General features: G+C 45.3%; 1 protein-coding gene across 1 annotated transcript in view; it reads left to right on the top strand.

The window, feature by feature from the left end:
• The window catches only part of LOC105891959 (exostosin-1a), a 43,443-nt gene extending 29,786 nt beyond the window's left edge, over positions 1 to 13,657 (top strand). The window contains exons 2-11 of the mRNA XM_012818171.3: positions 2,090 to 2,183; positions 4,926 to 5,033; positions 6,347 to 6,466; positions 7,832 to 7,964; positions 9,646 to 9,764; positions 10,486 to 10,581; positions 10,830 to 10,919; positions 11,126 to 11,286; positions 11,618 to 11,789; positions 12,591 to 13,657. Coding sequence (XP_012673625.1) covers positions 2,090 to 2,183; positions 4,926 to 5,033; positions 6,347 to 6,466; positions 7,832 to 7,964; positions 9,646 to 9,764; positions 10,486 to 10,581; positions 10,830 to 10,919; positions 11,126 to 11,286; positions 11,618 to 11,789; positions 12,591 to 12,776 — 1,279 coding nt within the window. The 3' untranslated portion in view covers positions 12,777 to 13,657. The remainder of the gene's footprint in view (positions 1 to 2,089; positions 2,184 to 4,925; positions 5,034 to 6,346; positions 6,467 to 7,831; positions 7,965 to 9,645; positions 9,765 to 10,485; positions 10,582 to 10,829; positions 10,920 to 11,125; positions 11,287 to 11,617; positions 11,790 to 12,590) is intronic.
• The last annotated feature ends 3,081 nt before the right edge of the window (positions 13,658 to 16,738 follow it).

Genomic DNA, 16,738 nt, shown 5'->3' with positions numbered 1-16,738 from the left:
TGTGAGGATGCGGTTCTGCGCTGGTGCTCCTGCGGTTCTGAGTACACGTTCCGTCACGCCCTCGCGAAGAGGAGCTAAGTGTGGGGTTTGGTCCCGTTCTAATTACACCCTCATTACAAACAGGTTGGCAGCTTCACGGCAACCGATGGTCGCCATGTGAGCTCTCATTTCCTTTTTAATCTGATTTATGGCAGCCGACGCCACCCTCCCGAGCACCGTAGCCGTGGCAACCACACTCGGCATACACACGGCATTCACTAGTTTGGTGAGGGAGAGACTCTCCAGCGGAAGGAATTAGATTTGTTTCTTATTTTCTTGTTCGTCTCTCTGAGTGTGTTTGTCATTTAGCCTGAGGTGTTAGGTGCTAGGTCAGTTCTCCACCAACCATCATACATTCAGAATATTTTCAATATACCGGGAAGTTGCTGGGAAAAAACAACATGTTTGTTCTGCACAAAGATTTTTCAAAGGAAGTCATTCACTCATTTTCAGTCTGTTGCCTTGGCGATGATGCCACCAGATTCCCGCTTATTGTAACACACTCTGTTTCCCTGCTGCCCTGCTGTTCCATGAGCCCACACCAGAGCCTGTGCTGAAACAAAGACATACACACACTTACACTGTGACGCACTCACACACTAAGCCTACCACCCTGTCGCAAGCACACTTGTACTGCACATGCAGGTGTCCACTCACACACACCCGCATCTAGGCTACATGATCTGTCCAGGCCCATGGAGTTGGCCACTCCTGAATCCCCCTTCTCTCTTTAAACGTAGCAATGACAGCAAAATGGAGCACACACACACACACTCAGACACACCAATACACAAATTCCCAGTCGAATAATACCTCCCTGAACAATAGGCTGATTAACATTCTCCTGAGGGGAATTAGTCTGAAATAAGGAGCCAGGAAGGGTGGTCCTGATCCTGATGAGAGGAAAGGAGGGGAGAGTGCTATGGGGCTGTGCGTTTGGGGGAGGGAGGGGGTGGGGGGGCATGTGTCCTGCTGCAGGCCTTAGCTCCAGCTCTGCAGAGGCTCCAGGGATACTAGCCTGCAGCCTGCTGACTGATCCGGAGACGAGTGGAGAGGAGACGGGATAAGAAACAGCCCCAGGGGGGTTTGGAGGGAGGAATGCACAGCATAGCTGATTACTCATCACCCTGAAAGGGAGAAGTGTGTGGGGGGGGGGGGGCAGGCTTTAGGTATAAGACAGGGGGGCAGAGAGGTGGGGAAAGTGGAGGTTGGGGGTGAGGCAGGATTTAGGTATAAGAGAGAGCGAGAGGGGGAGTGAGTGAGTGAGTGGAATGTCATGTCAGGAATTCCAAACAGGCCCTTAATCCAAGTGCTGACTGAAACTTTGCTCGGAGCATTTGGCTGTTCAAGGTTTTTCTCTCTCTCTCACTCTTTTCTTTTTCTCTTTTAAAATAATCCCCACCTCCATATATTATGGGTTATAGGTTAAAGCAGAACTGGAGAGGAGAGGAGGGGACTGGCATGTTTAAAAAGAGAGGGATTTCTAAGAACGTTCTCTAGGCTGTGCCCCCCCCTTTCTCAAGGTTCAGTGCAGGAACTAAATTCACTCCAGGAACTCCTTCTACATAGACAGGAGACGTTCTCCCGTCACTATTTCAAACATGGTCTTCAGTGTTGTCCTGATCGACAGAAATGCAGTCATGATGGGCTGCACTTTAATTGGATTGTTTGAATTGAATGTGTCTGATGTAATTGATGTGTTATCTGTGACGGTCATTGGCAGCTGTAAGGTCCAAACACTGGCTAATTAAATAGGTGGTGCCTCTTGAGACCCTTGCCTGATGAGACCCTTGCATAGCGCGGGGTGATGGTCAGAGCAGATGCTGTCAGCGTGACGACACCACGCCACCCTCTCCAACCTCCACCCTGGATGGAGGAACAAGCAGATTTAGATTTCCTGAACTCCCCAAAACAGGATGTTAAGGGAATGCCATCTTGCCTTGGCTCATCCTGTATTTCTGTTTCTGTTTTTTTTTTTTTTCACCCCCCTCTCAATCAATCTTTCTCTTTCTCTCTCTCTCTCTCTCTCTCTCTCTCTCTCTCTCTGCAGGTATGATTATAAGGAAATGCTGCATAACTCCACGTTCTGTATGGTTCCCAGAGGAAGACGCCTGGGCTCTTTCCGCTTCCTGGAGGCGCTGCAGGTGAGCAGGGAACACACACACACACACACACACACACACACACACACACACACACACACACACACACACACACACACACACACACACACACACAGAGAGAGAGAGAGAAAGTCACAAATACATAACCTGTAACCTACAAAACCCAACATTTACTTCACTCTGAAATACGCTGGCAATTTCCTGTGTGTGTGAAACCACCTAAACCAGAAGGAAGTGTAAACAATGTGACCGCATACGTAGAGCCATAAATGGCCAATCGTACAGGAAGACAACATGTACTCTCTCCACTCCTGTCTCTCTCACACTCTCTCTCGGGTTCATACAGTAAAATATGACCTGCCCTCACACACACACACACACACACACACACACACACACACACACACACACACACACACGTTCCAACACGAGCTAACGGGGCTGCTTTGATGAGTTGTTTGATATTCCACGTGCAGGTTTGGGGTTGTTTATAAGTGGCTCAAAGGTGAGGCGCTCTCCCAGCCCTCTTCTCCAGTCAGGGTAGTGTGCAGGTTGGAGCCGCGAGGGCTTCGGAGGAGCTCTGAAGCCAAGCCAGCTACTTAAGTCAAAGCAATGTCAGCGTGTCAGAAGTCTCTTCTTGGGGGGGGGGGGGGGGGGGGGGGGGGCACATCAGCGGGAGAAGGAAGTGAGTGCACACACACGTGTTTGGAAATGGGCCAGGGGTCTCCAGCCTTCTTGTCTTTTTAGCTCTGCTTGTTTACTTTGGTTCCTAAAAGAAATAGGTTTTCTTTATGCAAATCTATTTTCTGTGGGCGAAATATAGATTTAAAAGTAGATTTTAAACTGTCCATTGGACTGTGTGTGTCTGAAGGAGCCACTATGGCCAGTCACTGTCGGGACTAATGAGGTAGCTTACGTATCATTCACAAGGCCTGTCCTTGGCCCTGGTGTTCTGTGTGCCTCATTAGTTTAAGTGTTGGGCTTACCCAAAGCACTATTGGATCATGCACTTTGTGGACGCAGGTCTAAGCAGGTGGTTTATACATTGAGTGTATGTATGTGTGGGAGTGCCTGTGTGTGTGTGTGTGTGTGTGTGTGTGTGTGTGTGGGAGGGGTGAATCTTTCACGATGGCCTTGTATGTGCAGTGTGGCTCTGTGACTTAGTGCTGGGGCTGTGTGTGTGTGTTTGTGAGAGCAGATAATGTATTGTGTGGGCTATAGCTTAGCTCTCCCTGGCTGTATTTCAGCAGATTGGAGCTTGGGTTAATGACACTGAAAGGATTACAGGCATGGGACAACACGGGACACGGGGGGGGGGGGGGGGGGGGGGGGTAGCGTTGCGGTAGCGTTGCGGTAGAGTGGCACCCATTTTAACAGATTAGGGACGGCGTAAGGGACCTGTTAAAAACGCGCACACAACACATCTTCACAGTCCAACACACACAACCACATCTCCACAATCCAACACACACAAACACACACATCTCCACAGTCCAACACACACAAACACAACACATCTCCACAGTCCAACACACACACACACATCTCCACAATCCAACACACACAAACACATCTCCACAGTCCAACACACACAAACACACACATCTCCACAGTCCAACACACACAAACACACAAGTGCTATACTACATTAAGGTCCCAATGTTCTGACATTTGCTTGTGCAAAACCTCGACATTAGTGCCCAAAGACTGTCCATGATGTTTTACCATCAGGGTGGCATTACGATTCAAAATGAGTCTTTCTAATGAGCAACGTGTCTGACTTGTTGAGATCCGTTTTAAACCAGCAAACCATGAATCCATCAGAACTTCAAATGTCAGCAGGGTTTTCATTTTCTACCTGTTTATACTTCAGTTCTTATCTCGCCCCTTTTCTCTTGAAAAATCCTGCCAGTTGGATTTCAGACGATTTGAGTTTTCTGTTTACAACTGCATCTTAATGCCCCATCCACGAGCATGGACATAATGTTTTTAATGTGGACTTGACTGCGGCATATTTGTAATGCAGATCAGCGAAGCCCTCTGGGTCTTGATATTTGATAATCTTTTCGAGAGGTGGTGTCAGTGCTGGACAGATGGCAGATTGATTCGAAGGCCTAATGGCCAGGCTCTATCTCCACGTGCAGCTGACCCGAGAACAGATCTGTGCCGGGTCAGGGCCGGGTCAGGGCCGCATCGGGCCGCTGGGTTTCGCATAAAGTTGGCTGTGGCTGTGTGAGGAGTCATTAGTGTAGATTTGCTGAAAGCATCTATTGAGGACAGATCTATTCGAGCCACTGGTATTCCATGTGCTAGCTTAGAGTAATGGAGACTGAAGAAGCAGATGTTTGTGGTCAAACTTTAGTGCCTATAAGATCCTACCAGTAATAATATCAGGAAGAGTAAAGTAAAAATATATATATTATTACCCATGACATTTCTATGTAGCCATGTATGTTTGTCACTTCAGGCACACCTCTGTCTTCACCTCTTGTGAGGTGTGAGCTTCTGTTGCCATTTGCGTTGGATCAACATGTATGACAAACATATGGAACTTTACCATTGGTTTTTCTGTTTTTTTTTCGTTTTCAATGAAGGAAAGTCACTATTATTTGTTTATTTTAACATTTCGTGGCAGTTTATGAACAACTTAGCCTTGATTTTACTGTATAAACGCGTAGCCTACTGATGCAGTCAGACATTCCCACGGACCTTCTAGGTTTTACCTGCTGAGCTAACGTCTCCCCTCCCTGTGGTGTGTGCTAGGCTGCCTGTGTGCCAGTCATGCTCAGTAATGGCTGGGAGCTCCCCTTCTCCGAGGTCATCGCCTGGAACACAGCTGCCGTCATCGGGGACGAGAGGCTGCTGCTACAGGTGTGTGCCTCACCTTCCAGTCTCCTGTGCTCTCTCTCCTTCACTCTCTCTCTTTTTTTTCTCTCTCTGTCTCTCTCTCTCACATACTCTGTCTCGCTCATGCTCTCACTCTCACTTTTTCTTTCACTTTATCGCTCTCTCTTCCCCATCAGCCATTCTTGGCGTCTCTCTCCATCCCAATCCAGATGACCTCATCTCATCTCACTTATGTGCGCTGTCAGTCTTAACTTCCATATTCTCTCCCTCAACCACAATGCATCTCACACTCCCCATCTCCAAGCCTACTAATCTCACACCTCATCTCATCTCGTCTCATCTCGTCTCCTCTCATCTCCACAGCTGCCACATCTGCTAGAGCAGCAAGCCACGTTTAGCCGCGCTATATCATTCTGCTGGCTGACGAGAGAATCCCTATAGCTTTAGGTGGTCATTATCAATAATTGTCTGTCTTCCGTTTCGGTCTTTTCCCCTTTCCAACTCCTCATTAACAGGCTTGGCCTGAACACGAAATGTCTCAAAAATATGTGATGCTTGGAGATAATGGCACGAAGGAAATTGGTCTCAGGAGGTGCTAATGCTAAGCATTTCGTCAGCTAGCTTCCTTACTGCCCGCGAGTTGAAGGGAACCGCGGGGTCTGGGCCACTGACAGCTGCTGTCTGAGCGGGATGGCAGTTTTAACTGTATGTCATAGAGACTCCTCCCCGAGGGTGTAATTAGCTGAATGATGGTGTGGTGAGAGTACCGGCTGCTGAGGAGTTCGTAATGGAAGCACCGCCTGGTTCTCCATTGTCTGTCAATTCACGCTAATTTCATTAGATCCTTCTTAATTGGTGCTGATTTGAGTTCAGTCATAGTTTAAAACTAACTGCATAGTATCGAGTTGAAGGCAGTTTAAACTAACTGTATAGTATTTGAGTTCAGTCGTAGTTTAGACTAACTGTATAGTATTTAAGTTCAGTCGTAGTTTAAACTTACTTTGTAGTATTTGAGTTCAGTCGTAGTTTAAACCAACTATATAGTATCGAGTTGGAGGCAGTGAACATGCTCTCAGAAGGTTGCTCTTGTGTTCACATACATGATGTCGCTCTTGCTCTCGCTCTCTCTCGCTCATATGCACAGACATACAGCTATGCTCTTTTCCTCTTTCATTCTGTGTCCCGGGGGGGCATCCCCCCTCCCCACGTAAATGCTCAGTTAAAGATTTGACAAACACAGAGGTTAATTGCCTGAGTAATCCGCTCCTCTCTCTCTCTCTCTCTCTCTCTCTCTCTCTCTCTCTCTCTCTCTCTCTCCCCCTCTCCTCCCTGGACAGATTCCCTCCACGGTGCGCTCCATCCATCAGGATAAGATCCTCTCGCTCCGGCAGCAGACCCAGTTCCTCTGGGAGGCCTACTTCTCTTCCGTGGAGAAGATTGTCCTCACCACTCTAGAGGTGAGTGAGCGGGCAAAGTGGGCCCCATCAATCAACGTGAGACAGCGGCACCAAAAAAAAAAAAAAAGTCGCGGCACAGCGGACCCACCCTGTCGGTTAAGAGATCGGCACGGAACGATGTCCTGCTGCTCCGCCTTGAGATCAAAGCATAGGCGGTCTCACTGGTGTGTCCATGTCACAGCCCAACCATGTGCATGTGATCGCAGGGGGGCAGATGTGACTCAGTCAAGTCCACTCCCGCTTCCCACCCCCCCCACCCCCACCATCAGCGGCTTGCTTTTTCCCCCCTGACATGTTCATGGCGCGGCCTGGCTTTAAGCTATGGGGGGGGGCGAGAGGTGGAGGGGTGGGCGGGTGTTATAAATACGGAGGTGGACTTGAAGCCACAACAACATGTGTTAGAAGCACATGTTGTCGCCGGGCCCCATCTGTACATCTGGCCAGTCAATCATGTCAGGGTTATTCCTGAAAGAGCAGTGTTCCAGAACTGCCCCCCACCCCCCCTCAACACCCAGACTCTCGTTACACCAGTCTATCCCGAGAGGAAGTGCTTTCGCTGTGTGGCCTGTGGAGATGACTGCCTGGAAGTAATGGAACACCCGAAGCAGTCTCACGCCCCTTGTATCAGTGTCCGCTAACGGGAACAGGTGTCTCTTGAGACCAGGCTCATTTCGTTCAGACGGAGCCCTCAATCAATGTTGCTGTGTTTGAGTTTCTGTGTCTTTGACATAGCTGGCGTGACACATGGCTATATACAGTAGCTTCGTTCTTTTCGCGGCCCGCGCTCTAAGTTTAGTCTTTAACAGTACAGAAGTTATTTTCACCACGAACCTGAGGTGTGTGTGCACACACGCACGCAAAAATATCCAAGAAGATTATTTTTCTTCTACTAGTTGCTAATAAGATGTCTGAAATGGCCGCCAGCAGCTCAACTTCTGTCATTTTTGCTGTTAGTGAGAGATTATTTTTCAGGTTGACAGAAGATGATGGGTTTTGCTGAAATGAAGTGTTTCCCAGTAAAGGTTATTCATGTTCTGGCATGATTTCATGTATTGTGGATAGGCTAGTCAAAAGGGTGATGAATAATCATATCTTCATCCATACATTTTTGTTGAGTTTTACATTTAGAAAAAAGTGATTTGGATATTATGGATTTGTCAATGTCTTCAGGAAATAGTTTATCGCAAAGTTCACTTGAAAGTTCACATGACCTTGAAATATGATGATTCTTTTTTTCTCTGTGTGCCTGTTTGCGTTTGTGTGTGTGCGTGTGTGTGTGCCGTGTGTGTGCCGTGTGTGTGTGTGTGTGTGTGTGTGTGTGTGTGTGTGTGTGTTCCTGTGTGCTGCTTCGCTCCTCCCTCCCAGATCATCCAGGACCGTGTGCTCCAGCACGCCTCCAGGAGCAGCCTGATGTGGAACAGCCTGCCTGGGGGCCTCTTCACCCTGCCGCAGTACTCCTCCAACCTGGGCGACTTCCCCTTCTTCTACTCCAGCCTGGGTGAGTGGAGGAGCTCACAGCTCACAGCTCACAGCTCACAGCTCACAGCTCACAGCTCACAGCTCACAGCTCACAGCTCACAGCTCACAGCTCACAGCTCACAGCTCGTAGCCCGCCCTCAAGCAACACCAGCCATGCACCAGCCATGCACAATCTCAGACAGAGATCGGCTCCATCCCATACAATGATCTAATATATCTGATCTAGAGGGATGGACTACACACTGAGAGCCACTTTACCAAGTAAAATTCCTTGTTTGTGCAAACTTACTTGGCCAATAAAACCTGATTCTGATTCTGACTCTGATCTGATGCAGAGAGATTAAACTTTTCCACTGCATAGATCAAATTCATCCGCTACAGGGATCTAATTAATCCTCTACAATGATCTTTGACATTCCAGTGCAGGGATCTAATGTATCCAATACAGGGATCTAATATATCCAATACAGAGATCTAATATATCCAATACAGAGATCTAATATATCCAATACAGAGATCTAATATATCCAATACAGAGATCTAATATATCCAATACAGAGATCTAATATATCCAATAGAGAGATCTAATATATCCAATAGAGGGATCTAATATATCCAATACAGAGATCTAATATATCCAATACAGAGATCTAATATATCCAATACAGAGATCTAATATATCCAATACAGAGATCTAATATATCCAATAGAGGGATATAATATATCCAATACAGAGATCTAATATATCCAATAGAGAGATCTAATATATCCAATAGAGAGATCTAATATATCCAATAGAGAGATCTAATATATCCAATAGAGGGATCTAATATATCCAATACAGAGATCTAATATATCCAATACAGAGATCTAATATATCCAATACAGGGATCTAATATAGCTCATATATCCAATACAGGGATATAATATATCCTATTGTAGTGTTGGTTTAGTAAAAGGCATTAAACAGCAGATTATGTAATGACTGAACATTTCAGCTGTAGCTGGTTGGTAATACTTGGCTGGTATTTTGTTTACCGTTACTGCTCACATTTCTGTCATCTATTTGATATATTTGACCTCAATCAAATATGATTAATTACACCATTATTCCTTTGGTTTTCATCTTTGGATAAAAGATTTGTCATGTTTATGTTCAAATTTGGATTTTATATCCATTACAACAGCTCATTTAAATGGGGCCCCCCTCCCCCCCCAAAAAACTGACAGATCAGAATGACTTTTGCACTGGTCCAGTGATTTATGGATTCAACCCATAGGCTATAATAAAGCCCCTCTGTCTGTCCTGTTCATTTAAATGCGGTTTGCTGTTATATTAGTTAAAACAGCATAATTTCACACTTGTCTCCCTTAGTGTGCGCGTGTGTGGGCAAAGGTAAACACCAGGGTGTAATTCACATTGACACCTCTGTGAATTACTCGATGAAGGCTTTCATCCATTCATTCATGCGTCACAGAGACTCCAGCTAAAGGTGACCACTGAGAGCCAGAGCGAGAGGATCTCTCTGGTTTGATGAATTTAGCTTTGCGCTAGGCGCTATTCCCTCTTTCCTCTGGTAACTGACGACTTTCGATTTGTTTTATTGTTGTAATTTTTCCAATAAAGTTTGTGTTTTGGAATTTTTGATCAAAATTTTTTTTGTTTGCTTGTTTGTTTGTCTCCTGGTTTGGGACCTCAGGCAGCAGACCGCTTCCTAAGTTCACGGCGGTCATCCATGCCGTCACGCCACTGGTGTCGCAGTCCCAGCCCATCCTCAAGCTCCTGGTGGCGGTGGCCAAATCCCAGCACTGTGCCCAGGTATGCAACCAGACCCCCCCGCCCCCCCCGGTGGGTTGCTGTCTGTCTGGTGGACAGACGACCCAGGGGTGCCATGTCCGCACCTTAACACAAACACAGGATTAAGCCGAGGTGGATTTGGAGGACGGGAGTGTATGTGTGTTTTTATTTAAGCACTCATGTCAGCGGCCACCCCATTTTTCAAATTGACAAAAACTGACTCTTATCCTTCTGTGATGAGGTATGCTGCCAATTACATCAGCTTGCGCTTTCAGGAGAACCGTTTAAATCATAGAAATGGGAAATAATTTGATGCTATGCATAATTCATCCGCGTGTAGAAAAATAAAGCAAAAAGCCAATAGGAATATCCATCAGGAGAGAAATCTGAACCAGCCACTGAGCCTCACTGCTATGGCTGCTGTCACCACACCAGGCCTGTTCCCTGGTTGGATTTCTATCTTTTGTGATGACCTTGCTGAAATAAATAACTCCAGAGACGCTAGAAACAGGGTGAAATCCACGTCTTCCTGCTTAATTCCAGCCACCTGACTTGTCCCCAAGTTTGTCCTGGCATTAAATTGAATATAGTGAGTGTATGAAGACTACAATGGCACTGATTAGCCTCAGAGAGCTCAATCTCAGACATGCGTATCGCTTCATCCGTTTGATTTGTGCTGCGTGTTAAATGGTCATGATCACTGAATTCTGGTCTCTTTCCCCCTCCTCGCTCGGCCCCGCAGATCATCGTCCTCTGGAACTGTGACAAGCCCCTGCCTGCTAAGCACCGCTGGCCGGCCACTGGCCTTCCTGTCATCGTGATCGAGGGGGAGAGCAAGGTGAGTTACCTCCCCCTGCGGGGGCAAACACCGCGGCGCTCTGGCACATCATTAAGAGCTGAATAGAATTAACTTTATTTAACGTCAGCCATGACTGATGATGGCAGGGCTACCGACAGAGTTGGCAAGCTGTCAGAGAGAAAGAAAGACTTTGGAAGAGACTCGTTTCAGGATCCACGGGGGGGAGGGGGGGGGGGGTTGCCCTGCTGCATTGTGGGTAAAGTTTTTTGTTGTTGTTGCTTCTGCAGGTGATGAGTAGCCGCTTCCTTCCCTATGACAGTATTGTAACGGATGCAGTGCTGAGTCTTGATGAAGATACTGTTCTATCGACGACGGAGGTACTTTTTATTACCACCCAATAGTCAACAGGGAGCTTTTTACCATTATGATCTGGTCGCTTTTGATTATACTAGTTGAACTGTAACAACTTAAACCTGATGAAGAAGGTATGGTACATTTGACAGGAAGACCAAAATGCTAAATAATAGAATACTATGTGCATGATGTCTTTACAGAAATTAGTCATTTGTTTGTTTTTATGCAGGTGGATTTTGCCTTCACTGTATGGCAGAGTTTCCCAGAGAGGATCGTGGGATATCCAGCTCGCAGTCACTTCTGGGATCAGAACAAAGAGCGCTGGGGCTACACATCCAAGTGGACCAATGACTTCTCTATGGTGCTGTCAGGAGCGGCTTTTTATCACCGGTAAACAGACAGGACCTTCACTGAAATCATTTGTATTATCTGACCTTGCTTGCGTATTGGTTGTTGCATTTGTTGAGCCCCGAAGGTCAGAAAGGTAACGTAAAGACGGATTGTAGTGGGAATATGCACCGAAATGATTGAATATTGACTGAAATGTCATTGATTAGTCAAAGTGCTCACGCTGGGTGTAGCTGGCTCTTATCCCAGACATGTCAATGGAACACTTTGTCCTATTTTAAATTGTGTGTGTGTTTTTTGCCCTAAACCCACCAGTCACCCCCAGTATGACTTACATCATCCTCCCCCTGACCATTATTCCTCGTCTCCCCAGATACTACAACTATTTATACACCAGCTACTTGCCAACCAGCCTGAAAAGCATGGTGGACCAGCTCTCCAACTGTGAAGACATCCTCATGAACTTCCTGGTCTCGGCCGTCACCAGGATGCCCCCCATCAAAGTCACCCAGAAGAAGCAGTACAAGGAGACCATGATGGGACAGGTGACTGCCTTCGACTTCTCATCTGTGTCTATGTGGCTTTGAGCTGGATCGTATCATCCTATCCCTGTACTATCCAATCCAAAAATCTAACAAATGACAAAAAGCACTCCGAATCATTTTTCATAGAGCCAGTTCCCCGGAAGCCTTTAGCAAATTGAGTAATTTTGAACGGTCTTTAGCCGGCAGTGGTGTCATGAACTTTCATCCATAACAGCACAGGTAATATGCATAAGCCGCAGGGAGAAACTCACTCGCGCAAGTCCAATTTTTTTTGTTATGAGCTTAACATACACTTCCTCTGTGTTGATCTGCAGTTTGTATCTTTTGCCTGCTGGATGAATTGATTTATTTTAGTTAATCTGTTCTTAATCTCTTGATACGCAGTCTAGTGTGTAGTTTGGAGCAGAGTCTATTTCTGTGTCGAATCCCACACGAACAGGACACAAGACATTGCGGCAAAAGTTTGCAGCATTGTTTTCTTTTCTTGTGTTGTCCAATGTATTCAGCAGATGTGCCAGCTTCCGTTCCCTGCTGGAGATATTATTAAATGTTTATGTTGGAGTGAAGCATTGATGCTGGCAGACTGCTTTCCCCCCCTTCGACTCGGTCTCAAAGCCAGTTGCTTTACTCCGTGTAGATTTACTCATCCACGGCTAACGTGATCAGACAAAGTAAAATAAATAAACCATTCTAGTAGCCATCCAGTGGTTGTCTTCCTTTACTCTCTGCCTAACAATCCTGCTTTAAAAAAAAAAAAAAGGGAATTTAATGGGAAATTCTGTGTGTTTTTCTCCCCTGCAGACCTCCAGAGCCTCTCGCTGGGCAGACCCCGACCACTTCGCCCAGAGGCAGACCTGCATGAACAAATTTGCCAGCTGGTTTGGCAGCATGCCCCTGGTGCACTCCCAAATGAGACTGGACCCCGTTCTGTTCAAGGACCAGGTGTCCATACTGCGCAAGAAGTACCGAGACATCGAGAGACTCTAGTTGTGCTCCATCCCGTCGGCCTGATTTAGGTCTTCTGCGGAAGGACAGACGTGGGCCAGGGGTTCGCCTGAAACCCTTATCAGTGTTAAAGAGGGGAGCGGCTTGGAATGAAACAGCTCTCACACACTCTCCTGCACACTAAAAAGGGTCAGTGAGAAGGAGACTCTTTGGATCCTGCGCTTGCCTTTTGTAAAGAGGTTTCCGATGCGTGGCTGTCTGGGCAGCTCGGGCGAACACATTTGTTTTTTTGCTGGACACAGAAAGCAGAAAACAGAAAGTCACCCATCAGAGGGTGATGTACACAGAAGTGGCTCGGTTATTCGTTAAATTATTACCATCAAACACGAGATGTGACAGAATGCCCTGGAAGTGGTCTATCAGTATGCAAATAATTGTTTGTACTCTTTGAAGTTTGTTTTTGTTTCTCTACACTGGCGTGTTAGAAAAAGTCATTTTCTCCTCTGTCTGCTGGTATCACGCAAGGAAAACAGAACTATCGTCTGTCTTCCACCCCCACAAATGCATCGCCAATGGCGACGGTGACTATGACAACGCAGGCAGTGGCGAGGAACAGCGCGGAGGACAGCTAAATCAGATGGCTGTGATGGGCAGAATACACGGCACGCCACATAGCACAGTTCACAACAGTCTGTCCCCTCTCCACCTCTCCTGTGTCCTCTATGCAGACATCAGAACTGTTACTGTTGAGTGGTTTCACTTTCTTTTTTTCATATATTTTTTATATATTTTTTTTTTTTGGGTTTGTTTGGTGTTTTACTGTAATGTGGTGTTCTCTGTGAAGATCTTTGAGGATGACCATTGCACAGTGCCTGGCCTTTTCACATACTGTGGTTCCGGGAGACTAGAAGGGTCGTTGCGAGGAAGAAGACCAAGAACAACGAAAGCCCATCATCCATGCTGCTTATGTTTATTAGTCCCCTCCCACCCCCCTTATTCCCCCAAGTAGCCTTGCGTTTTATAGATCCTGACATGACTGACTGTTTTTGGCCAGTCTTTTTTTTTTGGCCAATAACAGTTGATAACACTACCCATGCTTTAGAGAAATGGCCTATCAGACAGGCTTTAGGTCGTATGCTCTGCTTGTTCTAATCCCTACATCTCAAAAGGAGATGTTCCTGCAAAACTGGAAAAATACAGCTTCAATAATCCTTTTAATCCCCGTCTTTCCCTGTTTGTGCAAAGAGCGCAGAGTAGGGTAATGGAATTGAAATTCAGGACCCAATTTTTAGGAATAGACCTACAGAAGAAAAGTGTTTGTTTTTTTTTTCCCTTAAAGGCTGCTTCCAAACAGAGGGCAAGGTAGTGTATTGTGTTGAGCCTTGCCGGGTTTCTCTGTTCACGTCTTAGAATGAAGATATGCTTTTGCATCACATGCATAATTAATTGATTCTATTCTGATTGGCCTGCAAGTATCACTTTCGGCCCTTCTCTAAACATCGTTTTTGGACCATCAGGACTGAAAAAGTGAACTGCAGTGAGATTGGTGTCCAGGAACATTCTCTGTATTGGCTCACAGGTATTTGAATGTCTGGTGACTTTAAGGGGTGCTGCATTTGAGGCCTTTTTCTGAAGACATATGATCCTAAATATTGACCAATACATCGCCTTATCTTGTAATGCCATCCATAGGAATACATGTACACCCATCCATTATCTTTAGCAAAAAGCATGGTCCCCTATTCAGCGCAGTCTAGCAAGGTCCTCTATTTAGTACAGTTTGGCATGGTCTGCCTGAGGTGTTAAAGCCATGGTGGTCCGTCTCCTCAGTTTTAGATTGTAGCAGCATTCAGTATTTGGTTGATTTAAAAAAAAAAAAAATTTCTGGTATCTGCTCAGTATTGAGTTTAGTTCTCCTTCAGTCACTTTATTTATGACTGTGTCATGCCTTTTTAACACACACAGTAGCAAAGAACAGTTAATAGTCTCAACCCTCGCCCCCTTTCAAAAGTGGTTTCGAACAAATGTTAAATACAAAAACATTGTCCTTCATCTCATGTATGTGTGTGTGCGTGTGTGTGTGTGTGTGTGTGTGTGTGTGTGTGTGTGTGTGTGTGTGTGTGTGTGTGTGTGTGTGTGTGTGTGTGTGTGTGTGTGTATATAACTATAAATATATAAACTTGTAGGTATATTTATTTTTGCAAAAGAACCTAGATATTACTGAAACTTTTTATTATTTTTTTCCAAGGGGAATTGTACATGGTTTTAACATCTCTTGTAATTTGATCACTTGTTGCCTGGCTTGTTGTTGGGGAGGGGGGGGGGGGGGGGGTGGGTGGGTGGGTGGAGGGATGAAATGGCACACACCTCACCTCTTGACCAATTTAGAAACGGGTCAAGAGCATTCATACCTGTGGCTAATTTAGTCAACCAGACAGCAGTGGCTAGACGTTTTAAGTGCTGCATTCTTGGATGTCCAGTGACCCACCACAATTTATACTGCCCTTATTGTCAACATATCGTGCCAATGGCTGTGTTTTGTTTGCTAGTAGTTCAGTTTCCCCCATCCCCTGATATCACATTTCCAGTTGAAAGTGATGCACAAAAAAAGCCACAACACTGCTTCATGGTTTATCGAGTTGTTGATGATGGTCGGGGCTGTTTATTTGTTCCCTGCTCCTCAACAACCCACTGAGTGAAGCAAAGCAATAGCTTGGAAGAAAGGGTTGCCATTTTCCTGCGTGTGAGGTTTCTAGGTAGGGGTGAGGAGAGGATGTAGGAGACTTGACTCCTCTAAACCTCGAGTATTACTCTGGGCATATGAAGGCATGTGCCCAGAAGAAATCAGCTGTGAACAAACATGGCCGAAGGAACAAGGGGACTTTTTTTTTTTCTCTGACATTGTCCCAGTGGTATCCTGAGGTCCTTGCGCATGCATCTTTACTATGAGTGGTCAAAGCACAGGTCTGTTTGATGAAGCTGTGTTGGTCAGTGGACAAGAAGCTTTAGGCCTGTGCTCTGCCCTGCCCTGCTGATATCCTGAAAATGATTTGAATGTGCCTTTGATGAAAGACACTCCTATGATTTTTATTAATTTCTCTCGCTTTTTGCCTTTAACACAAAGATCAACTCTTTCATTCTTCTGAGATTGCAGACTGGAATAATTGTGGTTTTGTTTTGTTTTCACATTACATGTCCAATAACACATAAAAGTGTTTTTTTAGTTTACCTCGTCTAACACTGGAAATGTTTTGACTGACATTCCTTCTCTCATCGTAGGAACACTTCTCAGCGGCTGCTTTATGTTTCTGTCCATCGCGCTTCTGTGAGATCAGTTTGGTGTTCATCAGACCTTTTTGTGTTTTTTTTTTTTTTTTTTTTTTTTTGTGTTGATGTTGTTTTTCAACGTCTTGCTACTCCCTTCCCAATCCCACGATTCTTGTCCTTTCACTCATTTATTTTACAGAGTTTAAAACAATAATAGAAAATATTCAATTTTTTAAAGACTGATTTTATAAAATAAATAAACAAATATTTGTTACACTTGTGGCCAAGTATTGCTTTATTTTTTTAATCATGGTCTTTTAAAAATGTTGATATTTCATTACAGTTCTCCAATGCCTTTTCTAGCATAGCAACTTCTTGTGTTGAGTAATTGTAGAGACCTCCACAGCTGACAGTGATCATGAATAACGGAAAGCATCCTGGGCTGAAGCATCCTCACACTCTATGGCAGTGTTTCTCACATCATGGGCTGCGTCAGCAGAATGCTGCAGGCCCTGAAGAGGGGAGAGCCAGGTACACTGATGGATGCCATCTATCTTCATTGAATGAATAAAACAAAACATTTGAATATGCATTTTCTTAAATATAGAATTGATAATTGCACTATGTTGCCTGAATTGTATCAGTAGGCTAGGCAAATGTGTTTTTTTAAGTAATTTAATAAGAGAGACATTGAACATTTCAATGGATGGTCCCACAAAGAATTTAATTGTAATATA

The sequence above is a fragment of the Clupea harengus genome, chromosome 11 (genome assembly GCF_900700415.2).
Source record: "Clupea harengus chromosome 11, Ch_v2.0.2, whole genome shotgun sequence".
Lineage (NCBI taxonomy): Eukaryota > Metazoa > Chordata > Actinopteri > Clupeiformes > Clupeidae > Clupea > Clupea harengus.
This window is presented reverse-complemented; position numbering and strand designations above follow the sequence as displayed.